Source organism: Amblyomma americanum, chromosome 7, assembly GCF_052857255.1.
Source record: "Amblyomma americanum isolate KBUSLIRL-KWMA chromosome 7, ASM5285725v1, whole genome shotgun sequence".
Classification (NCBI taxonomy): Eukaryota; Metazoa; Arthropoda; class Arachnida; order Ixodida; family Ixodidae; genus Amblyomma; species Amblyomma americanum.
In genome coordinates this window covers 90,884,990-90,912,982 of record NC_135503.1, presented here as the reverse complement: position 1 = coordinate 90,912,982, position 27,993 = coordinate 90,884,990, and the positions used below count along the sequence as shown (strand labels likewise).

The following is a 27,993-nucleotide window of genomic DNA, read 5'->3' as shown; positions in this document are numbered from 1 at the left end:
CCAAAGCGTCTAACATAAACGACATACGTACTTAAGTAGCAACGTGATAGCTAGCGCTAGTCGCCGCTCGTTCATCGTTAAACTTCTAAGAGCTCCAACCAGTAAAAGTAAAAGAAACAGGTTTTCCGTCCTGACCTCTCCTTTGGGGTCCTTAACAGCCTAATTAACGTTGCGTTCATTAAACCTTTATTTTTCTTAGAACCTGTGCAAACCACCCCACTCCACCCGATGCCCGCTGTCCAAAAGCCCCACTCCTCCCTCGACATAGAGTTTCGTGAAAAAGTTCGTGGTCCATGTGATTGCTTCCCGAACTAGCCGCGCACTGCGACTCGTTGCATCGCACAGTTCCAAATGTCTGAGGATGTTCCCGCCTGTTTTTTTTTTTAGAGAAGTCAGCTCTTCTTCGATGATAAATGTAGTAGGCACTTCAGCCCTAGCGTCGCTCGTCCAGAAGGGATCATTTCGAAAAATTATTTATCCGGTGCTTAACAATTGCGTGTTTTTTAAGAGGACAGCAACGTTAGCTGCAACCATATCCAACCAAAATCAAATGAATATTGTAGTTCATCCATGCACGCAGTCTTGTCGCACGCCAGTTCCGGAAGTCTGACTGCACCCAGTCACAGCTTAAGAAGAGAATCAAACTGACCGCTATCCGCTTCACCACTATCTGAAGTTTCTGCGTATATAATGTATATAATAACTTGAAACTGAGAGATGTAATATATCGATAGATAATAAATTCACATTTAGTGATGTTTTAAATTGAAATTCTCCTTAAAAGACGCGGAAACACTTTTTAAGCTCACAAGATGCTATCGCTTTCTTCCTTTCCCGAATACTTCGGTGATAAGTTGGAGAATTATCCAAAGAGCGGTACCAGTTAAAAAGTTCAGGGAGGAACTTTGTTGACCTAAAGTGTGGTGAGGAAAAAGCCTTTAGCGCGGTCTTCCTGCTTGTGTCACTGATGTGTGGCTAAGGCGTTGATTAAGTACACAATTGTTTGTGAATCTTAAATGCTGGATACACTGGAGGGCGTTTGTAAGGCATCTGTCTGATTCGACGCCTTTCCGCAAACACTCTCCAACGTCCTTACGCTAGATAGAGGTTAGATTGGGCTAAAGGAAAAACAATTGACCTGCCCGCACGAAATAAAAGGCGAACTGACAAGGTTAACTGCCAAGACAAGAGTTATTGTGGAACGATAAAAAGAACGAAAAATTTAATTTAAGTGTCCCTGGCCCTATCAGAACTGACAAGACAAGGCAACTACATGTGCGTTCGCAGGAAGTAGCGTAGACGTTAGCTCGCTTCGGCTGCAGAACGGAGGGATCGTTGTTCAAATTCCGCCGTGCACAAGGTTTTTTTATAATCGAATTAGTTTAGTCATCGGTGTGACATGACTTCAGACCGGAAATGACCTGAGACCGGACAATGTCATGGCCACAAGCATGAGCCAGTAAAGGCTTCCGCCTTAGAATTCATATTTGCTCGGTGTTGTTTACCATATAGCGTGGTAACGTTAAATAAGATAGAAACTTCAAGTGTCCATCCAGAGTGAGGCAGTTACCCCGCCTGTCCTTTCCGCATAACCTCCTCCTATTCATCTCAGCGGTTGCTTGCACATACGCTGTTGTCCTTGAACATTCCGGGCGAAGGCAGCGCGTCATCGGTGGCGAACGCGACGTGGCCCGGGGTGCTGGCCGGCGACCGCTGGAAGAACTGCATGTGCCGCACCACGGCCTCAGCCAATGGCCACAGCAGCAGCACGCACAGCGCCTCGTCCAGGAACAGCGTCATCTGGGGGCCCGGTATAGAGACCGCCATATTGTGAGGTCAACGGAACACATAACATACATGCAGAGTGTAGCTATTGTTTCGTTCATTTCAGTTGTAGTGAGTAGCAGTGTAGTAGTGTAGCCTCTGGATCATGAGAGGGAGATAACTAGAAGGATAAGAATGGGGTGTAGCACATATGGCAAGTTCTCTGAGATCATGAATGGCAGTTTACCAATATTCCTCAAAGGAAATGTGTACAAAACCTGTATCTTGCCGGTACTCACCTATGGCGTAGAAACGTGGAGGCTAACGAAAAGGGTTCAGCTTAAGCTGAGGACAACGCAGCAAGCCATGGAAAGAAAAATGATTGGTGTAACGTTAAGAGACCGCAAGCGGCAAGAGTGGGTGAGGGAACAAACGCGGGTTAATGATATCCTAGTACAAATCAAGAGGAAGAAATGGGGCTGGGCAGGGCATGTGATGCGAAGGCAAGACAACCGCTGGTCTTTAAGAGTAACGTAGGCAAGTTCGCTGGCATAGGGTGGCCGCAGCTGGCAAATGACCGCGTTAATTGGAGAGATATGCAAGAGGCCTTTTCCCTGCAGTGGATGTAATCATGCTGATTATGCTCATAGTGATGAGTAGCAGTGCGCAAGCACGACAAAAACGAAGCACTGGCCACGTAACATGACATAGTGAACTATTACAAGGATAGAAGACGGATTTATCCGCCTCCGCATGCGGACCTTTGCAAAGCACAAGCCGCAGTGCTAAGAAGGATCCAGACTCAATCAATTCTAATCCTCCACCGGTAACCGTCTATTACGGGTAGTAACTAAATTTCCAAGAATTGTCAACCCAATATCACATATTATGGCGTTGTGAGGTCCAGCCTCTACCCCGTGAACTCCTGCCAGCTCTTTCCGAAGAGAGCTGGAATCAACTGCTGCCAAAGCAGTAGAAGACAACACAGGAAGCGCTTGTTAAGCCTTGAAAGTCACCTCTTTATGGGGGTCACAGTGATGTACAGTCAGTCGCCCATGATCTACAAATCCTTGGCAGTAAAGTTGTTTCTCTCTCCCTCGCGCGTTGCACGCGGGGTAAGCTGTCTCTGAAGCTGTAGCCTAAATCTTCAGCACTCTGGAAACAAAATGGAATCAGTTTTTGAAGCGAAAAGCTTCACTATGTTAAGTAAAGCAGTCATGCCGAAGGCTGAAGAATGACCTTGAGCAACCTTCAGCCCAACCACGTTAGCTGTGTATAACCATGTGGGGTACAATTATGGTGCCAAACCCTTGGCCCCTGACATTTGACCTTTGACATTGGGTGACCTTTGGGTTGACCTTTGGCCTGAAGAACATCCGATGGGGTGATGTGAAGCCACGTGATGACATCCGTTGGAGGTCTCTTAAAAGGGCCCGAAACACATTTTCAGTGCATTGTTTTGCCTGTTGGTTGCATAGACTGAGTTATAGTGATGCTATTAGCATCGGTCATACCGCGTATACTCTGGTTTTTAATATTTTAATTAGCTCGCAAAAAGAAATTCGTGGCGCTGACGGTGTCACCATACAGTGGCGGTTTTTAGCAGCGGATATGACATCAATTAGTGCGAGCTTGATGATTGGACAAAGAGTAAATATACTGCAAATTGCGTTAATATCTAGAAATACGTTTTGAGATGCTTTTGTGTTTTATATTACATTAACAAAACCAACTTGTTTGCCCTAGATAAAAGCACTGTAAATCAAGTAAAACAAAAACGCGCCACCAGAGGAACTGGCTATTTTTTGCATCGAAGGACGTTGCGCCCCTCTGCAAACATCTTACGACTTAGCACTAAACACTTATGGCTACTCTCTATGTATCTGAGAGCGACTTTGCGGAATCGATCCGATCGGGCCATTGCACTCTATAAGCGTTCGTTTCGGTCCCAACGTAGGATGCGTTCGTTTCACATTTAGCAGGCAGTGCGCATCGTCAGCTTGTGGAGGATCACCGGGGGGTGGCGCCTGATGGCGCCATATTTCCATCAGGAGCGACGGGCGATGGTTGGCGGTAAGCAGTAGCGGTACGCGCTTTGCTAAATGTGTCTGATATCTTGTGCATGCTGTCACACCATCGCAGTATCTCGCACTCGAGTTCGGATCCATAAGTAACGGAACGTCACTGATCAGTGTTCCCTTCTGCGCCGTCGGCGTGACGGTGAAGCATCGCTGGGTCAGCTGGGCGTTCACATGGTTGTTGCAACCATGCAAACGGCGCTTCCAGCTTTGGCATGAACGAGTTACAGAGAACAGGCAACCATGGAGTGCAAACTTCCGCCACGTGCTAAGATAGGTTGTTTTGGTTGGTCGCACTGAGTGTCGTCATTGGGAGAGTGAAATGGGAATGAGAAGAGGAACGAAAATCGGGTTGAGGTCAGCATTTTGTTTGCTTGTATTTTGAAATTTCTTCATTTAATAACTCCCGTTCCTATGCATCGATTCTCGTAATTCTTTTTGAGTCAGCATCTTTGTGACATAAAGAATACATCTGAAGCGTAACCGGCATCCGTTCAAGTGGTGTTTCGCAGCCCCTTTAAGATCGTCTGATACCACGTTATAGCCACGTGGCCGTGTGGGCCAGAACGGCTGTTGCGGGCGTGTAGCTGATCTGTCATGGACGAGACTCAGACGCTTAGCAAGCGCGCTTGCTTTTCACTGAATTCCAGGGTTAGCCAAGTTAAGCCACTGCCAATTTTTTCTTTAAATTTCGCCTGTGACAGTGCGTTCACGCACCACACCGGGCGGGCCTTTCCCGATCTACGTATCTTTTTCTTACTTTTGAAGCTGAAATGTGTTTTTGTAGCGAGAGCTACACTGGGCTACCAGTCGAGCATTTCGCGGTGCATGGGGGAGGCCAGTTGTGCCCATGCGCAGTTACCACGGCAACCGGAGAGGAGCAAGGTGCGACGTGCGCTTCGCCGTCGCCGCCGCCGCGCGCCCGTGACGTCACGCGGATGAGGAGTAGAGCGCATGCGCTTATAACATGGAAATCGGAGAGACCCCAGAGCTGCGCCGCGTTCTTCGTCGCACGCCGCTCTAGCACCCGAACGAACGTCGAATGCGCAGCATTGCGTATAAAAGGTACAGGCTCCGTGCACTAGTATGGCGGTGCCAGCAGCTACCGCCTCGCCAGCGCCGCCTCGTGGCACTCGCCGCGATAATCGGCCGCTCAGTCACGGCCGGTCTCTCGAGGAGAGGGCGCGCGCCCCCCTCGAGGCTGGCCGTTGTGGCCCTGTGCCTTCATTCATGGCCGATGCGTTCGCGTCAGCCCGGCCGAATAGCAGGCGCGCACTCACCGCGATGCCATTCTAACTCAACGCCTGCTTCTCTGCGGATTTCAACGCATTGATAGCCTTGACGCGGCCACATTTACATTTAGTTTCAATTGCTTTCAGGTTGGGCTGATCACCGATTCCGAGCAACCAAGATTGTGTTGTAGTCCCGACGGCACTGCAATATCCGGCAGCGCAGTTGAGCTTATTGAGATTAATTAAGTACCTTTACAGTTTGAGAAACAAGTGAACAAGTTTGATTGACTCAGATAATGAAATAAGCTAAGTAATTTACATCCACTGTGACATCGACTATGTGAATCGGCGCTGGAATTGAGAAAATGCAAACTTACTACACATATATATCAGACGATAGTGCTATACATCCTGCAGGATCGACACTGCTTTACTTTGTGTATTCCCCTCAGAGAAGCATAGCTCTAAGCATACAAAAGGACGATGGGTTTCGTGCTAATTATATTCCACAGACAGAAGACTTTCATTTCAGGAATTTCATGAAGGCCCCAATTACATGAACCATTTTGGTCGTATTTTTGTTTTGGTAAATACTTAACTCTAGAAAGGCCGCCTTGGTGGCTCAGTGCTTATGGTGCTCAGTTGCTGACCAAAATGACTTGGGTTCGATCCTAGTTGCGGCGGTCGCATTTCGATGAAGGCAAAATTCTAGAGGCCCGCGTACTGCGCGATGTCAGTGCACGTTAAAGGACCCCAAGTGGTTGAAATTATCTGGAACCTCCTACTATGGCGCCTTTTATAGTCTGAGTTGGATTTGGACGGTAAACCTCATTAAAATTGAAAGATTAATTCCAGAAATAAAGGGTTTAGCGATGTTGTGAAATCTAAGAAATATATATTGGGAAATTGGAAACACTCTATTTTTCTTTTTATTCGCCCAGAACAGGATTTGAGATCTCGGAAATGCAACAAATAAAGATACAAAATTTTAAACCACTGTAGGAAATAAAATTATGCAAATACCCGAAAGATTGGATGAAACAATGTGAAAAACGACACAAGCACTCTCAGAACTACGACGTCGCTCCCACAGCATACACACATGCACGACAAAAAAAAAACTAGAAACAAAATTGGCACGCTCAACCACAGATGTGCATAACAAACGAAGACAAACTTCAGATGTTAGGTTCAAGAACTTCACCGTAGACAATTTCCTGTGACTCACTGAGCGCATTCCTTACCTCTACATAAAGACATAAAGAAGCTCCTACCAATGATGGCACGTCCAAAACAACCCAGTCATTGCAAACCCTTTCCCAGTTCACACTCATGAATTTATTTCCACAGTGCACTCTTTTCCAGTAGACCCTCTGCGCGTGATCCAGCATGCACGATGTCCAAGGAAAGTGTGAAAATATATTCGGTACCTTGACTGCAGTATTTTATAGCTGTAATGACATTGGTAAACACAGCAGTAGGTCGAGCACCCATAATTATCCAAGTTTGCTTTCGCTATCGGACGAAACCCTTCACCGCTCGCCTCCCTCACTGCAGCCAGAGAGCTGCGTTGGCTGCGTTCGCCTTTCGCCATCGCTGTTTACCAGGTGGCGCCACTCGCGAGCCAAACTGCAGCGCACGGAGCCTATAGGCGTCGGTATTACAACTTTTGACATGCATGCAGAGAGGGAGAGTCCAGCCGCTGCTAAACGGCGGTATAGACAAGAAAAGATTAACTCTTCCGATCCTGAGGTTGTCGCCTGGCAGTTGGCCAGTCAACATAGAGAAAATGAGTGTCAGGAGGCGAAGAGAGCAGCGGAGACGCACGAACAGAGAGAGGAACGCCTTGCCAAACGGAGATGCCAGGCTGCCCAGCGTAATAGACGGCACATAGCCACCCAGATGGAGCCTATGGAAGGCGTCAGTCAACGGGAACCAACAGAAGATGTGAAGGCCCATCGTGTGACTGATCACATCCTTCGAGTTTCAGAAAAACAAGCTGAGCCAGGGAGACGTATCTCTCGCTACGTATATCCTGGCATAGCCAAGCAAAGCCACTGCCATGTCAGTTTTTCTGTGCTTTCTACCACACGTGCATCTAGATGCGTCTAGATGCGTCTAGACTGGTGCGCATGAATACCTCTCATGTGCTCTGCTCCTCTGCGCTAGGAAATTAATCTGGCCACTTGTCTGAACTAAACAAAACTTCAAAGCAGTTAGCGCTTCAATGAAAGCTTGAGTGGACACTTAAGCTCCGCGTTAAGAGTATGACACGATAGCGTTAATGCGTCCCTTCAGCGTCTAGGCGTCCTCTTTGCGTATCACTTCAGAGGTCGAGGGAAGTCCTCATGCCACTCCTGGCACACTGGTTTAGTGGTTAAGGGGGGACACTGGTCTCTGGGACCAAAAAACAACCCAAAGATCAATTTTTTAAAAATGACATTTTTCGAGCCTGTAGCTATTATTCTTCGACTCTACCAGTTTTCTCCTCCAGGAAATCAGTATTTTGACCATAATATTAAATTTAGATCACTGTGTAGGCTCAATTTGTTCAGGAGCAGCCGATTTAACACCGTGAAAATTTTGGACGCCTGACTGTCTTAGTACGTCAACATCTCAACGTCTAGGACAGATAGACATGCCGTATTGTTTGCTAAGAGAAGCTGAAGGCACAATGTATGCAATAATAGAAGCACAATTGTTCAATAACGCTTCAAGAATTTGTAATTTTGCAAAGTTTATCGATGCACGATATTCACACTTTGAATGCTGCTATTCTAAGTGCTGTAAAATTACTAATGAGGATAAAATGGAAAAACTGCTTTGATTATTGCACTCTTTACTCACCATACTATGTAGCCATGGGTTAAAGATTATTTTTATTGAGCCATTTTTTTTTTGTACCGAGGTACTAATAATGACTAATTAAAGTAATTATCTTAGGAACTAATGATTTAATTAAAAAAGCAATTTCATATTTGAAATCAGTATAAAAATTGAGCAACATCATACAGTTTCATTAGGATTGGACTAAAAATAAGGAAAATAGGTCTAAGACCAGTGTCCCCCCTTAAGCGATGCACCACTGCCCTGACAGGCGGCTGTTTCAAGAACAGCCACCGGTAGGGCTTCTGGGACCTAGCTGCTCTCCCCGAGCAACCACTGGCGACCGATCATTAAACTTCCATCTGCCACGGTGGGCAGTTTGCTCACATTTCGGTGGACAGGCTGCCACCTGCCAAGGCGGAAAGGTAGGGCTGAGACCTGATGAAAACCTGCCAACCTGTCACGTGACTTAGGTTGCAGGTGGGCCACCTGCTTTTTCGCTAAACGCCGACACCGTATTTTCTGGAGAATGGAAGCCTTAACGCTGCGGCGCATCAACTAAGACGAACACGAAGCTCTGTTGAGTGGTTCCAGCGTTTGCATCTTAGAGATTGATGTGCGTCGGATAGTCCTAGGCCGATTTTCTCTAGCATCACAAGTACTGAACGTCTAAATTATCCACTGTTCTCTGCAGATACCACCAAAACTCGACGTCAGCGCCACTAGCCACGGAGGACGAAGACATTCAGTTTAATTAAACGGAAACTGAGGACAATTCCATCCAATCATTGTTCTCAGTAAAAATTGATTATCTTTTTCTGGCAATGTTGACGTTTGTCTGACAGCACAAGACATATTTATCCCAGCGAAAATTGTATTCAAAAATCTCCCTGCTTGTCGATTCATTCCTGATGTTCTTACCGAAAAGAAAGGGATGCCACCATTTTGAAGTGAACGGCGGTGTAGCGTAGCCTCTGAGATCCTCTATAAGAAATCAGTGTCGGTGCATAAATTTTACTCGCAAATTCATTCTCTGATGGCGAACCTGTACTTAATTTCTTGCTATTTTCTACCTTATAAATGCTGAGTTTGCGTTTAGTGTTGTCTGTTTCTTATTGGAAAGTGCAACGTTATTGATACAGGCCAACTTGTTTTTTTCCTTAGTGTTCCTTAACGTAAGAAAGGTAGTGACCTTGAGGGATTACCTTGAGGGGCATGCTGGTCCAATCAGCAATACGTTTTTAGTAACGAGAGTAAAAATTAAGTGTGAGGGGGGAAAATTACTAGAGTTATGATAGTAATGACAAGCACAATGACGTCAATGCTGACCGAAGATATTTAGGGTCTGTTCAATAACATTGTGTGCACACATGAGCCCCACAAAGCAGTGTAGAATGTCCCCACTACTAATGGACGCTATACTCAAGTTGAAGCACAGTCAGCAGTGTCAGCGCGCATTAATGCGCCAAATAAATTACTAATTGTTTGGTTTAATTGGGTTTAACGAACCAAAGCGTCTCGGGCTATGAGGGACGCCATGGCTGAAGGCTGTGGGTAATTTCGACCACCTGGGCTTCTTTAACGTGCACTGACATCGCACAGTACACGGGCCTCAAGCATTTCGCCTCCATCGTAATGCAACCGCCATTGCCGGGATCGAACCCGCGTTTTTCGGGACAGCAGCCGAGCACCATAACCACTGAGGCACCACGGCGGCAAATTAATAATTGTGTGACGTGTACAGTCGCCGGCAAAAAATATTAGCACAGATCACTGGCGATCAGAATTGTGGAATCTCACCACGCGGCGCTGCGGTTCGCAGACCTGCCTATCGGGCCGTTTCGATTCTTGCAGCACAGGGGGAGGGGGACGGGGGGGGGGGGGGGGGGGGGACGGTAGGAAGTAAGCTTTATCAAGCGTGCTATCGCCTTAGCGCCGAAGTGCCTACCCTACGTGACTGTGCAGGCAGCATTTATTTTGGCTCGGTTATCATCAGCAAAGATCTATTCTTTTCTATTACTGTCTTTTTTATGTCCGTGATGGTTTGTCAAAAGAAACTCGGGAGGGAATAGATGACAGCGCTGCTTTTAGCCAGTATTACACAAGCTCGAGAAACAGATACTTTATTTTTTTCAATGCAACTAATCCACACAATATTGACAGGAGCACTATCCCATCAATTCAAGAAAAGTAGTAAGGAGGATAGCCAGCTGGCTGTCGGTATGCGAAAGCAAACACGTCATTGCACTAGTGGCGTGCATAGGCCCCACCCACCCTCACAACGCTTTGAAGGCGCTCAGGCAAGGATTCAAACAGGCTCCTTGCAAGGCCAGGAAGAGCCTGGAGCCTGCTCCATTCCTCTTGAACCGCCGCCCAAAGAATATCTGGCGATGACTCGTGCAGCTGCCTTTTCGCTAGCCGCTTTTTCATTAGCCCCCATATTTTTTTAATGATATTAAAATCTGCTCCCTTGGGAGGCCATGGTAGCTCCTGGATGCAGAGCTCTTCAAGCAGTTGCCGCACCCCGCCTGAGAAAAAAAAAAGAAAACAATTACACGCTGCAAGCAAGTATTCCTTTCGTGTTTGCCATGAAAGTAAGAACGCAGCGATGGCGTAGAGGTAGAACATCCGCCTCGCGTGCAAGAGGACCGGGGTTCAAATCCTGGTGCCGCGCAATTCTCCACCGGGTTAAAAAAAAAAAACCGCGTGTCGATGGAATTGCATAACCAGGCCTGGAGTGCGGCCTTATCTCGGTGACCAGAACCGACAACGCACTCTCTCACCAGAGCAGGATTTGGCCACCCTGGTGTAGTACTTGGCCACAACCTTCTATGATCAAACCAATTAACCCTCAGTCCCCAGCGGCTGCAGAGCAACTGACCACGGCGGCGGTCAGACCTGTGACGCAGCGGAGGGTGCTAAGAATCTCTGCCTCCGGACAGGCCGCCATTGGAATCTGAACCTGGCAACGTTTAACGCTAGAACTTTAGCTAGTGAGGCTAGCCTAGCAGTGCTGTTCGAGGAACTAGCGGGAATTAAATGGGATGTGATAGGGCTTAGCGAAGTTAGGAGGACAGGTGAGGCGTATACAGTACTAAAGGACGTACACATACTGTGCTATCGCGGGTTAGAGGGTAGACGAGAACTAGGTGTGGGTTTCCTCATTAATAAGGATATAGCTGGCAACGTAGAGGAGCTCTACAGTATTAACGAGAGGGTAGCAGCTATAGTAATTAGGCTGAATAGGAGGTACAAGCTGAAAGTGGTGCAGGCCTACGCACCCACATCCAGCCATGATGACCAGACCGTTGAAAGCTTCTATGAGGACGTAGAATCAGCAATGAATAGAGTAAAATCGCAGTACACGGTACTGATGGGCGACTTCAATGCGAAGGTGGGCAAGAAGCAGGCTGACGACCACGCGGTAGGTGACTATGGGATAGGCTCTAGAAATAGCAGGGGAGAGTTATTAGTCGAATTCGCGGATAGAAATAATTTACGGATCATGAATACCTTCTTCCGCAAACGAGAAAACAGGAAGTGGACCTGGAAGAGCCCCAATGGTGAGGTTAAAAATGAAATAGACTTCATACTATGCGCTAAACCTGGCATCATTCAGGATGTGGCCGTCCTCGGAAGGGTGCGTTGCAGCGACCATAGAATGGTAAGGTCTAGAATTAGCCTAGACTTGAAGAGGGAACGGAAGAAGCTAGCGAAGAAGAAGACCATTAACGAGTTAGCCGTAAGAGGGAAAGCACAGGAGTTTAGGATAGCGCTTCAAAACAGATACTCGGCTTTAACTGAGGAAGATGATCTTGATGTTCATTCAATGCACGATAACCTGACATCAATAATTACGGAGTGCGCAGTAGAAGTAGGTGGTAGGACAGTTCGAAAAGCTACCGGGAAGCTATCTCAGGTGACGAAAGATCTGATTAAGAAGCGCCAAAACATGAAGGCATCTAACGCTACCGATAGAATAGAACTAACGGAGCTATCAAAGTTAATAAATAAGCGCAAGGTAGCCGACATAAGGAAGTTTAATATGGAGAGAATCGAGCATGCTCTAAAGAACGGAGGTAGCCTAAAAACAGTGAAGAGGAAACTAGGCATAGGTAAAAACCAGATATATGCATTAAGAGACAAGCAGGGCAATGTCATTAGCAATATCGATAAGATAGTTAACGTAGCCGAAGAGTTCTACACAGACCTGTACAGTAGCCAATGTAATCTGAACGCTAATGAGAAAGACAGCAGTGCACAGCAATGCGTCATCCCGCCAGTAACGAAAGATGAAGTAAAGAAAGCCTTAGAAGCAATGAAAAGGGGAAAAGCAGCTGGGGAGGATCAGGTAACAGCCGATCTGTTGAAGGATGGAGGGGACATCGTGCTAGAAAAACTAGCCACCCTGTATACGCAATGCCTTATGACCTCGACTGTACCAGAAGCTTGGAAGAATGCAAACATTATCTTAATTCATAAGAAGGGAGACGCCAAGGACTTGAAAAATTACAGGCCGATCAGCTTACTATCCGTTGCCTACAAAGTATTTACTAAGGTAATCGCTAATAGAGTCAGGGCAACGTTAGACTTTAATCAACCAAATGATCAGGCAGGCTTTCGTAAAGTATATTCTACAATAGATCATATTCACACCATCAATCAGGTGATAGAGAAATGCGACGAATATAACCAACCTCTATATATAGCTTTCATTGATTACGAGAAAGCATTCGACTCAGTGGAAACCTCAGCAGTCATACAGGCATTGCGTAATCAGGGGGTAGAAGAGCCTTATGTCAAAATACTGGAAGATATATATAGCAACTGCACAGCTACTATAGTCCTCCATAAAGTCAGCAATAAAATTCCAATAAGGAAGGGCGTCAGGCAAGGAGACACGATCTCGCCAATGCTGTTCACCGCATGTTTGCAGGAGGTATTTCGAGGCCTGAATTGGGAACAGTTGGGAATAAGAATAAATGGAGAATACCTAAATAATCTGAGATTTGCTGATGACATTGCCTTGCTGAGTCACTCAGGAGGTGAACTGCAAATCATGATCAACGAGTTAGACAGGCAGAGCAGATCGATGGGTCTAAAAATTAACATGCAGAAAACCAAGGTAATGTTCAACAGCCTAGCAAGGGAACAACAGTTCACAATTGGCAGCGAGAGCCTAGAAATTGTGCCGGAATACGTCTACTTAGGGCAGGTAGTGACAGCTGATCCGGATCATGAGAGGGAGATAACTAGAAGGATAAGAATGGGGTGGAGCGCATATGGCAAATTCTCGCAGATCATGAGTGGCAGTTTACCAATTTCCCTCAAGAGGAAAGTGTACAACAGCATAATCTTACCGGTACTCACCTACGGGGCAGAAACGTGGAGGCTAACGAAAAGAGTTCAGCTTAAGTTAAGGACAACGCAGCGAGCCATGGAAAGAAAAATGATAGGTGTAACGTTAAGAGATCGGAAGCGGGCAGAGTGGGTGAGGGAACAAACACGGGTTAATGACATCCTAATCGAAATCAAGAGAAAGAAATGGGCCTGGGCAGGGCATGTAATGCGAAGGCAAGATAACCGCTGGTCTTTAAGGGTAACGGAGTGGGTTCCAAGAGAAAGTAAGCGTAGCAGGGGGCGGCAGAAGGTTAGATGGGCGGATGAGATTAAGAAGTTTGCAGGCAAAGGGTGGATGCAGTTGGCAAAGGATAGGGTTAATTGGAGAGACATGGGAGAGGCCTTTGCCCTGCAGTGGGTGTAGTAGGGCTGATGATGATGATGATGATGAAGAACAGTGAAAAATACGCTAGGGAACATTGAATAAAGCAAGCGGAACGATTCTGTCAGTTTTGTATCGCTTTTAATGTAGTATGACATCACATGGAAACAATTGTTCCTTGAGAAAACGTGACTTTGTTTGGTTTATAGTGCATTGCAAAACAGGGGGAAGAAGTGCTTATAGGGACAAGAAACGTTTATTATTTCAGTGATCTCGAAATGAAGGCTGTTATGCTGGCGGTATGTTCACTTTTGCTCCTGGTCTTCTCCATGTCTTTTCTGCCTTGCTATATGCGCGTTGCTGCCAGATATGACCTGCTTATCAGTATAGCTTTGTTCCGCTCTTCACTCTACTCAGTTTTAGTTCACACCTCTGGTGGAAATGCAATTCGTTTTGCAGACACTATCTCGGCATGGCATAACCTGAGTTAAAACGTTTTCATACTTGCATGTGTGGATAGGACTTCTGTCGTGCTGAAAGAGGAAGCACCCATCAGGGAACGGGCCGTCCAAAACAAAAGGGAGAAGGTCATTTTGAATAATAGCTTCGTAGGAAGCAGCAGTCAGCGTTCCCTCGACCCTGATCAGTGGCCCGAGCCCTTGGTGCGTAATGCAACCCCACACGTTAATGGAGCGACGTCCGCTGGATGCGACGGCCTGCGCCAACTGTGGGTCATACTTGCAAAAAATAAATACGATTATGCAATTTGTCTGAGAAAAGCTGAGCACCTATTGGCCAAAACCACTCGTTAGTATGAAGTAAAAGATTGAAATTTCTAATAACTTAAGCATAGTCATTCATGACTCTTAAGTGTTAAAGATTAGAATGCTACACCTTAAGTGCACCAAGATGAACATTTAGCGATAAAACCGTATAAAAATAATAGCAGCATACAATGCATTTCACTTGAAAAGGAGAACTAACCGTAGTCACTGGCCAGATCAATGTCTCGCCCTCGAGTAATTAACAGATAAAAAAGGATTGTTGTGCACCTACCGCGCGCCAACCGGCCTCCAGACGCGCCGCTGCTGGTCCCACTTCGTGGAGAAAGTCGATTCATCTGAGAATATGACTAGCCCCCAATCTTCTGCAGTCCAAGTGAGGTGGCTTGTGGCAAAGTCGAGACGGAGGCGTTGGTGATGTGCAGTGAGAAGTGGCCTCCGACAAGCGACGCGACTATACAGTCCGGCTGACCGAAGGCGTCTCCTAATCGTCCACAAAGACTCCCTGGAGGCCCAGTTCCTGCTGTATCTCGGCAGCGGTAATATGAGGGCTGCGGAAGGCGGCGTCAATGATCAGCCGATCTTTCTCCTCAGTTAGGGCTCTCGGACGTCCGCTACGCTCCGCGTCGCCAGTCCTCTCTTCTTCTAGGAAGGCACGCACAATGTGGGTCACAGTCCCTACTGCGCACCCTACTTCGGCAGCAATGCTTATCCGGGACCTGTCTTCCTGAACTAATGTCAGGATTTCCGCTCTTGTAGCGAGGTTGACGCGCGGCATGTCTTTTTTCCTTCTGGCGATATTCTTAGGGCGGGGTCTAATTTATAACACCTGTTATCACCCATCGCGAACAGGCTGAGCGATATCACCGTTTTTCTTCGCTTGGCCTATCGCTTAGGCAACATCCAAGAAATCATCCTATTTCAGGCAATTGTTTCCTCTTCTTTCATAGTCATCCTTCCGCAGCGCGGCTGAGGCTGCTCGCAAAAATTACTGCCAAACAAGCAAAAAAACAAACAACTAACCTATTCTTCACCATTCGCCTGCGGGAGCAAGGCTGTATTAAAAAAAAAAAAAGGCGTGGCAGAAAAATATGTTTTGCTGGGCCGTCACACTCCGCTGAACCCCCCGCCCCCCCCCCCCCCCCTAATACTGTAGAATGGGAACGGCCCAGCACTCTCGTTATCAGCGTCTTCGTAACCCGCAGCGCCACGCGTTGTCACTCCGGCACTCCGTTGTTCCGTCCTGTGTGCTAATCTTTTTTACCTGCGACTGTACTTTGTCCATGGTCTTTGAATGCTGCTTCCGTTCAGCTTGCAAGTATAGCTTCACGCTAACAAAAGCCACTACTGCAGCATAACACGAACTTGAACTGTTTGCAGTAGGTACAACTCAGCGAGAATAACCTAGGGCTTGGCGAGAGACTGGGAACTTCATAAGACTGGAAGAACCTCAAGAAGTTCAACGTCAATGCTGCACAGTGATTATGGAGGCTCACGTTATGTGGTATTGCGTGTAGAAGATTACGAACTCCTCTGCGAACCTGGTCTATAAACCCCGCAATCTTTTTTTGTGTAGGGTAAGTATAATACATAAACATGATATTAACATTGCAATGAAGAAAATGCTAGTGCCTTCCAGGAGCAAGTTTGAAAGATCTTGTAGTAATTAAGTGTCGCGTGAGTTTTCTGAGCACGTTGTGCTAACCAAGTAACAACTGTTCTCTTTATTCCCGTTGACACACCATTTTAGCATAACCGCGCAAACCGCTAGGGCCCGAAAGGTTGCCACGAACCACATTTCCGGCCAGGCCGTACTAGGACAAACTCGCGAAGGGAGAGAGAGAGAGAGAGAACAAGAGTTTCTTGAAACTAATCGGTCCGTACTCTTCACGGTAGATTATTAGGGGCCCAGTCCAACCGCGGTGAGGAAACACTGAAGATGAATACCGAAAGAAGTGGTTTTTCTCAGGCGGGAGACCTGGTGTTCACGTGGGCATGTGCGGGAAAATGAGTGAGGTTGCGGAGTATTGGCTCTTTGGCAGTTCCAGTATGCGTGGGCAAGCATGTGTCCGTCTGTCGATAACCATGTCCGAACTAAACACTCTTGAAGCTTTATACGGTGCACCCCTGGCGTCAACCAACAATTGTCAATCTATAAAAAAATCCAGACAACCCAGCGCTTACTGCAGTCCAGAGTGCAATGCAGTTCTTGCAGGGTCGAACAGCCAGTTACTCTAATTTATAATAGTCACGTATCTACAAGCACCCCAACCCTGACGCTGCTTTCAGACCCGTACTAAGCGCTGTAGAAAGCAGCTCTAGTGTCTACATGTCTTAAAGTCGACCTCAGCATCGAACCTCCAGTGCACCTTAAGACATCTTTGAATAGCTATAGTGTCTACACGCTTTAAAGTCGACCCCAGCAACGAACCCTCAGTACACCTTAAGACGTCTTTGAACATATCGGCACATCCATGCAGCTTACCGCGTCTTTATAGGTGCTCCCCAAAGTTTCAATGTTTTTCACCCATGAAAACCCAGTAGCGCTGCGAACCTTTGCGTTTGGACTACTCAGGGCGAGGGTAGCAACACCTCGTACCTCGAAGGTGAAGAGCACGATGACGGTGAGCAGACTCCGAAAGCTGCCGCCGAACAGCTCGACGACACGTGCGGCAGCCATCAGCGTCAGTGCAGAGGTGTCTACGACGCTGCTGGCCAAGTGAAGGCACACAAGCCACAAGAACCGGGGCTGAAAAGAATGCGCCGAGAAGGACCGAGTCAGGGCGACCGTGGGAAGCACTTTCTTGAAGCTTCGGAATGCTTACGGGGTCTGTTTGTTACACCCAGTTACACCCACAGTGTAAAGATCTAACCAGATTCGTTCACAGTGGTCTCCCTTGGGAAGGGACCGCTCCACCAGAGGCATCGTCCGTGAGTATGAAAGTGGCAGTTTAATGTTTATATTTCCCCTTGGAAGGCTTCAACCTCATTGCGAGCTCAAGTCTATGGTATGCCGGAGGTGTACTTCATCTCACAAGTAGATTGCAGCATGGTAGAACATAAAGTTCTTTCATTCAATCAGGGCTACAGGAACACAACAAATAGCCTTTCAACGAACAGCGTTCAACCATTTTTCATACAATTGTAAAAGTATTTGAAAAGATAGCTGTGATTTTTTTAAGTGCAGCGGACGTTTCAATGACTGCTTAAATAAGCAGAGGAAGACCGCATGAACACAGCACTGCGGGGGCCAGATGCGAAGTGGTGCTGCCGCCATTCGCAAACATGGCGTCCGCCGAGTGTCCTGGTTGCAGCAGCTACACGCTGGTGCGCTTTGCTTCCCAGTTATTAAGTCACCAGTCGCGGGAGAGTGGGCGCGGGCAAATACATTTATGCAGAGCGCGCCGTTCTGATCAGCTATAATCGCCCCAGGTTCTACAGGGCTGTGAACTACTTGTGAGGGGAGCATAGTGGGTCAGCTGTTCAGGTAATCAACAGAGTATACGCAAAGACAACTATAGTCGGATACAACTCAAGAAAGAAGCGGCAAATGCCTCTCAAAAGAGGCACTCCAGTCAGTGGCACCGACCTATTCTCAAGTCGTCGAGGTTAACAACTTTGTATCTGCTAACGTGACATCGAAAGGGGCGGCAGATGAAAGAGGCTTAACCACAGCTTAAACAAATTATCCGCGGCGTCATGAAAATCAGTGGACGTCAATGGCTGGAGGTTTTCCTTGGAAGAGTATCCGTCGCTTCGTTCAATATTTGTATCAGACTATAGCGCGTTGTCAGCCACGTCCTAGTTTGAGGGTCGGATTCCTTAGCGGCTGCTACAGAGCGGTTAAGCCATTCTCGTCTGCTTTTACGGCCTGATTTATACCACGTTAGCCAGTAATAAAAATAAATATCAAAATCTCCTCTACAGCTGCGCGCAAGGGGTTATTACGAATCATTGCTGAAGGATTTTAGGAATTAGCGTCAAGTTCGGCTTGGACGACAAAGATGGCGTCGTCTTGCATGCGAAAATCGGAAGGAATTTTTCAATGCAGTGCTGAAATAAATATCTCAACTATAAATTCCTGAAAAAGTAGTCTCACGTTACTGTCCCCAGGAAGGAACGCGCATGCCTGTGATAGTGCGCCTGTTTGACTTTCTCATTTCACATGTCTGTGCGCTTCACTACAAGTTTAGTGCTTTTTGGTGTAAGCAGTAACCACCAGTGCCTATTAGGGCCACGGGCATGTCAGGCTCTCGCTTTATCCACTCGCTTAATCCATTGAGAAGTGGTCATGGGTTCCTGAAAAACTCGTCTCCCCTTTCAGTATTCTCTTTTTTATTCACTGGATACAATGACCATTATGTGCCCAATGTTTCTCTCCTAGTACCAGGCTTGCTACAAGGCAGCCACAATTTTTTGCAAAACAAAGCTCTCCAGCGTACCGAGACATATTTTTCTGCAACAAAACATAAAGATAAAGTCAACGCAGCAGCACACTCCCGCAGTGCCAAGTACTTCAGGGATGGTATAATATGACGATTCCCAAGAAGATTAAATGCGAATTTTTAATTTCCTGTCGTTTCTAATTTGCTGAAGTGACGCCACGCCCTACTTTCGCTCTTGGTTACTGGCTGAAGCCAAAAGCGTGGAGACGTTTTAGCCAATGGCGAAGGTCGAAAAATTCAAAAACGGGATCGATTCGGGAAGGAATCGCTGTATTACACACCGACGCGGAATCGCTGAAGTGAGTCGGTTTTCATGTCCTTGCCGTTGATGGACGTACATTTTTGTCATTGACATGCTTCTGGATAACGTGAGTATCAGACGGTCAAAGACATTGCCAAAGGTAACATGTGTAATATTCTGCCTATAGAATATACAGCAGCCGTGTGCGCTCGTTCCGGTGGTCTCTGCCGTTCCCATCTCTTAGACACCGAGGCAAAGGTCCGCAAATGTTTACTGTTTGTTCAGAACTGCTGTACGCGCGCTTAGGCTCTTTGAAATCACTGCACGAGTGAGCCCCTCCATGGCAGCCAGCACTCACGCTCATGAACCAGGCAGCCACCTGGTGGCAGTCGGCGATGCCGAGAAGAGGTTGCACCACCAGCGGCAGCGAGGCTGTCACCGCCAGGGGCAGGGTGTCCAGGATCCACAGGCACGTCATCAGCAGGATGCAGAACAAGTGCTTCGCGTCCTGTGTGCCCAATACCAGGTGAAGCAAGGACAATGGCTGTTAGCACAAAAAACTATGTCCGCCACCGAGCACAACTTATGCGTCGGAAAATGCGTCCTGTCCAGAAGCGCAGTCTTTGTCAGAGTAAACTGTGCTTTGAGAACACGTTCTCGTAGGTGACCTCGGACTCTCTTGTATGGCTCACATTGGGGTCTTCACGTGCTGAAACGCTGGAGGATGGAAAAAGCTGCACCCGCTTTCTCGACCCGTGGTTAAGGATTCAAGAGCGCTGCAGAATACCCATCTCATGAACCACCACCAGCTCCATTCATGTGCAAAGTGAACACATCAATTTTATCACTGCATGAACACGTGGTTGAAATCAGTCCGGAGCACTCCACTACGGCGTCCCTTATGTGCGGTTTCGGGACCTTAAAACATAAAAAGTGAACTGGTAAACTGGCCGAAAGACAGACTAATTCCCGCCCATGCGCGCCACGCAGAATGTCGATACGCCCCGAGATGCTAAATACTGGTTCGCAGTTAACAAAAGAGGTCATGACTATGGGGACAAAAAAACAAACTTGCTGAGCAACCGAATTCCAACGCGATAAACGTCAGTAAGTTGGTTCAGTTGGCGTATACAATCAATATGTCAGTACTCTGGCGCCATTAGCGCTGTTGCCAGTTTTGGTATCAAAGAGGCTTAAGCCTATATGACACACCATCGTCATTGGACTACTTACATCCACTGCAGGACAAAGGTTTCTCCCCATAAAAATGCAGCCGACCCACCCCTACGCCAGCTGAGGCCACTGTATAGCCGGAAACTTCCTAGCCTTCTCTAACGGGATTCTTCTATGCAGCCTCCTGCTTCGCTTGCGCAAACCAAATGATTCCACTACATTACCATGAAATACGATCGAGTATCTTGCCTTCGCATTGCATGCCCTACCCATACCCTTTTACTCTTTATGATTTCAGTCATGGTGTCATTTATTAAACTAGCGCTGATTCCCCAACTAAGTCTTCTCTCATCGTGTCTCATAACGTTACCATCATCTTCCAATATCTGGATAAATTACTCCCACGGCATCGATATTCAGAGCGCTGTTATCAGGATAAGTAACATGTAAGCTTTACCGACTTTTCTCGTGAGGCTGTAAAGGGATAGCTAATAACGATACCGAGGTACTGAACAGTGCATCACGTGTAGGTGTGTACGCACCTGAACGACAATGCTTGAACAAGAAATTGGCACCAGCGCCACAATAGCTTGCGTTGACTCTTGCTGGAACAAAATAACATGCAGGCTGCACAGCTCACCTCGATAAATAGCAACCCGAACGTGGATGCGATGAGGGTCGCATCGGTGACGAACCAGCGGATGTGCTTCAGCTTCGAGCCGCCTCCTCTCGCATTGCATCGTGTTCCACCGGCGAGAGAGCTCAGGCTCATTCCTTCAGTAGAAACCGCGAGAGAAACAAAGCGAGGAACTAAAGTGGCTGTTTGGGCTGTCTGTCTTTGAACCATCATAAACTTAGGAAAGGATGAAAAAGAAAGAAGATGAGAAAAGCACTGGCTCCGGTACGCGTTCAGTTGAAAAAGGAACGTTGGAGGCATGGAAGGGCTGACCGAATAAAGTGAGCTCGCCTCAGGGCAACTCTCGGGGCATCTTGATTCAAATATCTGGAGATATGTTCACTCAAACGTTCTTCACCGAGCCCGGTTTTGCGTTTCACTACAACCGGTGGTGAGTCGTGGTGAGGACGTTGAAACACAGATCAGATACCTCTTACAATTTTTTCCTCAGCTACTGCTCCTCCGGTCCCTCGTAACAAAAATAAATTTGCAGATACAAATTCGAAACGTTGAGTTTAACTGCTGCAAAAATACATACCCACCATTAAATACACTCCACGCTGAAATATCTGCATTCTTTCGAGGCTATCTTATTCGTCTACTACTTACTTCTGTTCTTCACCTCTCTATTCTCCAAATTAGCTGACATGGGCCATATATGAACAACCTGTGCTCCCAGCTGTGATGCCATGTAAACAGTGTACGTTGCGTGCGGCCATATTCATACGCATTGTGCCTGTTTATTAAAGGCGTCGGTGGTCTCTGAGCGCCTGGTCCAGGACTCTTTTCAGGCAAGCAGTGACGACGCGGTAGCGTTGGTTCGATGTTCGAATACGAAAATGTTCTGATAGTAATCTGGCATGCAAGCATTAGGATGCCTCATTTCTGCATAAAAACAATTTCACTTCGTAACATTGCCCCACAAGAACAGTTCCCTCTAAAAATTTCCTAAGTAGCTCGACTACTGCTCGCTTTTCATTTCGTGATGCTGAACGGAAGAAAACTTCAACGGTGCTATGCAGAACCATATTTCACCTCCTCAACTTGTGCACTAATGCTTGACATTCATTCTGAACGCATGGATACGGCTTTTCTCAAAAATATGCGGGCCAAAGAGTTCGCTTCTAAACTATGCAGTGAGGATCGCCATCACCGCTTCAAGCGCTAAGTTCCGAACAGAAGGGAGAGAGTTCCCCACCTCTTGGAGTGATTCAAAACAGCCACAACGCGTGGTCGAAAAGTAAACTCGATGAACTCAACATTTTTCACAAAGGCTGCAGACTACACTCGAATACAACTCAAGAACGAAGCTGCAGATTGCGCTTAAAGAACTCCCTCCAGCCAATGGCGTCGGCCGGTTTACATTACGCCACGGTTAATCCGATTAAGCTGTCGTCATTCCCCTTCCATCTGCAACCCGCTGCGATTTCACACTAGCAGGTCCAAGGGGATCAGTCAAGGGGCAGAACCGGTCGTCGCCATTGGCTGCAGGGGCTCCTTTGAGGGACATATGCCGCCTTGTTCTTGAGTTGTATGGGCACCTGGCCCATGCCAGGAACGTAGTACGGTGCTTTTTGCCCAACTAAATAGTGAGACAAGCGTCCAGCACACATATTGCGACCGTTGTCCAATCGTGGTGTCAGATATTTTCTTCTTGTGGGGTACGCCTGGCTGCGTAGCTTCTATTATCGCCTATATCTGGCTCTCGCGTGCCTTAGATTGTATCACACGTGCGGCCTTCATATAAGCATCGGCAAGTGTAAAGGTAAGGACTTGACCGGCCTGCAAAACCCTCTTACGGCGTTTTTGGTGCGCAGCAAAGCGATGGCACTGCGCGGAGGCACCGTAGGTCGCCTAGGAAGGCATAGTTGCAGGCCAGTTGTTAGGACCTTATGAAAAACAAGTGCCGCAAAAAGAGACGGGACTGTACTTGTTCATAATGGCCGCAGGTCGCTTTCGTCGACAGCTCGCAGAACCCTCGTTCCCTACTCTGGAGGCGGATGTCCTGGACGCGCCTATAGTAAACCTCGCTCTGCTCCGATATCATCCTTTAAACTCAGCGTTCCATAAAAAGCAGGCAAACTGGGGAAAAGGCACGATACCTAGCTGCCGTGGGTGGTAGCTTCGAGAAGCCGCCCTGATAGCGTTACCACCGCGCCTAACGATGGCCGCCATTTAGTCCTCCTGCAAAAGAAAAGGGGAAAAAGAAGAAGCAGGCATCCAAATCATTGCCGCCACCATTATCACCGACAACCCTGTTGGGACCCTTGCAGGGCGAAGCCCTCCATCCTGCTTCGTTATCTTTATCTTCGTATCGAGATAGTTAACCCTGAGGGCATTACAGGGACGGTCTAATTTCGATTCCTCCTTTTTTCTCCAAGACTTCCGTAACGCGATTCTTAAAAGCGCGCTGCTCTCTGCTGCACGAGCGATGAACTACCACTCTCTCTTCCTCGCACCTGTGGAGGCGAAAGGCGTTTTCGCACCGATAGCTGTGAGGAAGATTTGCGGCTCTTTAAACATAACTATCTATTAGAAACAAGCTGGGTGAAAAACTGGGTGGTCGTGGTGGTGCAGGTGAAAAACTTTTTAATGCCCAGAAAGAGAGTGTGGGGGTCAGAGGACCACTTATACGGTCGGTACCCTTAGCCCGGGACACCAGTCGTCACTGCAGATGCGCGTGGCAGCTACGTTCTTGGTTTTCGTTAGTTTTGGAACAGCAGAAAGTCAGCTGTGGCCCGCGTCAGCTGTTGACGTGTGCCGCGCAGATCTGCACGGAAAATTATCGCCAGCAATCCGAGCTGGAGATGGCGCTGCGGTTGAAATGAGGCAAAGCAGTGCAACCAGCAAGGACGACGAAAAGAATGAAACACAACGCTTGCGTTGTGATTCTTTGTGCGGGCTGGACACTTTTATTCTTTTTCTTGTACATTCTGATATATGTCATTCTTGTTGAGCTGTTTTGTCTCTTCTGAAACAATGAGCGTACTAACCCGAATTGCCACTCTACATCAGTATGCTACGGCGGGAACTTTCCGCACATGGCTACGTCGACCATTTTGCAGCACGGATTGAAAAGAAAGTGGTGCAAACGACGGGAGCTGTTCCGAATATTTTTGCCATCGGAGCAGGCGTACCTAATGTTCGATAAGCGAAGCTGTCACGCGTGTTTGAGAAGTATGATTTATGCATTCAGCCCGTGTCAACCCGCAAGCTATGGAACAAGCTTGCCAACGTCAAGGACCGCCCGCCAGATAAGAACTTCCTTGACGTTGTCTATCAGATTCCTTGGTGCAGCTGCAGCCACGTCTATATAAACGAGACGGATATGCTCCTGTAGCGGATGAAGGGCAACCAGCGGGGCGTAAAAAATGAAGATATCGCATCAAGTACTACGCTTCCTGAGCACTCCCTCAACCCAGCTCATTAGATTGACTGGGACAACGCAGCAGTATTAGCCAAATAACGAAATCTGACAACGCGGGTTCTTGAATCATTCTTCATCCATTCGACGACCGGGGTTATGAACCGCGCGGCAGGAAGCATGCCACTAACCTACCCATAGTCATTAAGTCATAGACTTCGCGCTTAAAATTCCATGTGCTCGTCTTTTCCGCCTCTTGATAATCGAGGAACTCGCACGGATCCGAAACGTCTACCATCATTAATGGCATAGGAATGGGCTAATTTTGTAACAGAGGCAAGGAATACCAACACGAATATACCTATTCAGTGGTGGTAGTTAGCGCACCTCTATGTCATTAACAACGACCAACAAGCCCTCTTTAAAGGGCTGCTTTCATTATTGACTTGGTCAGTGACTAAGTCGTTTTTCACTTCTTTGCCACAGCAGACACATTTTCGTCGAATCCTTCCTTAGTCGAATAGAATCGTACGAATCGAATTGTACTATACAGGCTTCCATTCACTACAAGCCTTTCTCCACTGCCTACCAAAAATCCTGGAGCGCGCGATGCGATGATTGCTCCGTGGAAAAAAACGCGCCGGAAAGACGACCTGTCTCTCTATCCACTTGTACACACGATTAGAAATTTTTATTCATATTTACCATAGGATATGTGGTTATTAAAATGTATTACCATAGCAAAAGAAAAAGGGTACAATTTATCGGTTAAAATTCCAGTGACAGTGTCTGACAAACATTTGTTTCGTGTTTTCTGTGCAAGCAGCGTGACCATAGCTGGGTCGAGCTTGCTTGTAATGCTTAATGAGAAAAAAACTGCTCTCCTAGTTTTGTCATTCTGTCGTTTTACAAAAATTTCCATCACCAATGTCACAGATTTGAAGTTTATTCAAAGCACATCGTGCGTCTAGCGCTTCGCTTTCTCCCCGGAGGGTTAAAACGCCAGATATCCATTTCTTCCTTATCGCTCGTTTATTTCTCTTAGAAGTCGAGGAACGAAACAGTTTGGCTCACACAAGGCTGCCACTATCCACGAACAAGCGCGAGTTTACCGTAAATTTTGAAACAAACGCTCTTACACCTAGGCTGCCCTGGAAGGCATCCCCCGTAGTGCGTTATGTTGCATGGATTGAGGCGCCCTCTATAGGATGTGAAAATTAGTAACAGATCTCAAATGCTGGGCTGATGCTGACGAAACTTTATTGCGCATAAGCGTAGGGTATTAAGGCAAGTTAGCTAGCGTGCCGCAGGTCGTGGAGACCTTTGGCGACGCCGGCCCATTTGACGGCCTTGGTCTGAATGTCGGGGTCATCGCTGGACCTGACCTTATCCCATGCTTCTTAAGGAAGGACCAGGCAAGTGTTCTGAGCGAGGCTTAAAGGCACAGGCAAAGCAACGCGTCTTGTTCGAATCAGCCGTGCCCTTTTACCAATGAAACATCGAACGCCTGCAATTAAACAAGCAAAGTTGCAGCTGACATTGCCTCCATTCAAAAACCCAATGGTGCAAAAGCGAGCATTATCGCTTCTCTCCGTTCCTAGGGTCGTGGAAGCGGTTGGTGGCAGACAGAACGAGAGTCACAAACCGAGCTTGGCCAGTTTTCAGTGAGCGTACAGGCAGTTCTGTAGTTACCTTGTGGAGTCTTGCGGAGGCCACGGGACGTGAGGTGAAGGGGCAAAACTGCTAGCACGCTTGGAGCAGCGGAGACGAGGCAGCTGCTCTGAAGGTGGTCAACTTCTTCTTCTGCTTTTCGTGCTCGCGTGCTCCATTTTTGTGCTTCTTTTCCCTCGACTAGGTTTCGCGAAGAAAGATATGATTTCGTTGTGAAATCGCTATTTTCTTCTATTACTCGTCGCCTTCTTGCATACGCTCCGTGGGCATCGCTGTGCATGTCGTACTGTTTCTCCTTTTTGTCCGTGGTGCTTTTTGTATGCCCATGCAGAGGGTGCCCTGCGTTTTATTTATTTCTTTTTTTTCAACACCGATGGTTTTATCATTGATGGATGATGTATGGGGGTAGCGCAAGGCAGGGCCACAAGGTGTGAATGTATTTAGCACGGAAGATGAGGCAGGCGAATAAGCGAACTAGACAAGCGCCGACTTGCAACAAGCAAGCAGTTTGTATCTTTCTTTTTCAGTTGGACGCTTTAAACAAAAGGTTTGTACAGTTAAAGTTAGCAGGAAGAAGAATCTATTGGAGACCCGGGCAAGAAACATGTTAAACTTCGCGAAGTTGGAGCTCGGTTATAAAGACTTCGGGCCAGACCGGCTGCAACATCGCTACTCTCTTAGAACTAGCATTATTCTTGGCGCACTCTCGTACACTCCGGTGGCATTGCTGGTTGTCAAAGGCAGCCTCGTTTTCCAGATTTAATGTTTCAAGAATTCTGGAGGTAAAATTGGGTTCTACATACTAGCTCCAATTATGATACAAAATGGGTTGTTTAGCAAAAAGTTCAATAACTATAGGCATTCTTGCAGTCATTTTTTTCTGTACACGACAATTTAGCGAGCGATCACCTTCGTGCGGAGCATAAAGTGCTGATTTTTTGCTGGTCACTTTATAATCCGTATGGAAATGCCAAATTTCAATAAAACTTCTACCAAATAAGTTATTTTTTGTTCGTTTATAACACTTGATTCGTCCATCCAATACTATCTTCAGCGCAACGTCACCAAGACCTACCAGTCTTTGTACGCCGATGGTGTCGTGGAACTTTTTTTTTTTTAGAAATGAACTCAATTACTGTTGCTGTCAAAATACAAGTTCTGAAAAATATAGTTGAATCTCTGTTTAAACAGTACATCACTTTAGGCGTTGTTTACCGCCCAAAGTATGCTACTATCAATTAGAGCTGTGCACGGGCTCGGGCCGGCAGGAAATCCCATACCGGCCCGGCTTCGCGGGCCGGGCTCGAGCCCCACGGAAGCCCTCTGACCCGGGCTCTGGCCGGGCCCGGGCCAGGGTATATTTATCTTGGACGGGCCGTCCGGACTTCGCGATCGCGAGTACACGTACCACAGTCTTCGTCAAAAGTTTAGAGCCCAAGGGGTTTGCTTCTAAGCCATGTAGTGAGGCTCCTATAGCGTTCATCAAGTCCTGCCCCATTGGAGAAGGTAGGAATAGAAATCTTACCTTCGGGGGATTTGGAACTCTGACAATGCATTATGATCCACAAGGCATTACTGAGAACCAAGCCCCCAGGGCTCTAAACTGGACAAAGGCTGTATGATACGCGGAAATGCGAATATGGCCATGCTGTATGGTATGCGGAAATGCGAATATGTCCCCTCACCTCTTTCATTTCATTTCTCCATTCTGCCTGCTGTCCTTTATTTCCGCTGCCCCAGCTCAGGTGCTTCAGTATCGATGGCAGATGCCGGGGCTAGCAAAAATCTTTTCCTTCCTTTTTACTATTATTTTTAATAAAACCACTACAACAACAACATGGTGCGCTGAGTGTCATGCATGCACAGCAGGAGGTGCTTTATGTCTAGACCTTCCAGGGGGGAATGTACAAGGACGGGAGGAAAGTACAAATGCTGACAAAAAAACAAACAAAAGCAACTTGGGGCTCAAAACGCATTTTTGGTTCTAGCAAGAACCTATGTTGGGGTAGACAAGAGGAG

The 27,993-nt window shown here is 47.1% G+C and overlaps 1 protein-coding gene across 1 annotated transcript; it reads right to left on the bottom strand.

The window, feature by feature from the left end:
* Positions 1-1,608: 1,608 nt before the first annotated feature.
* LOC144097920 (putative transporter B0285.6) lies at positions 1,609-21,035 on the bottom strand. The gene is made up of 4 exons (XM_077630520.1): positions 20,904-21,035; positions 19,449-19,598; positions 17,004-17,153; positions 1,609-1,800 (listed from the first exon to the last, which is right to left on the bottom strand). The coding sequence occupies exons 1-4, from the start codon at positions 21,033-21,035 to the stop codon at positions 1,609-1,611; spliced, it is 624 nt and encodes a 207-aa protein (XP_077486646.1).
* Positions 21,036-27,993: the final 6,958 nt, after the last annotated feature.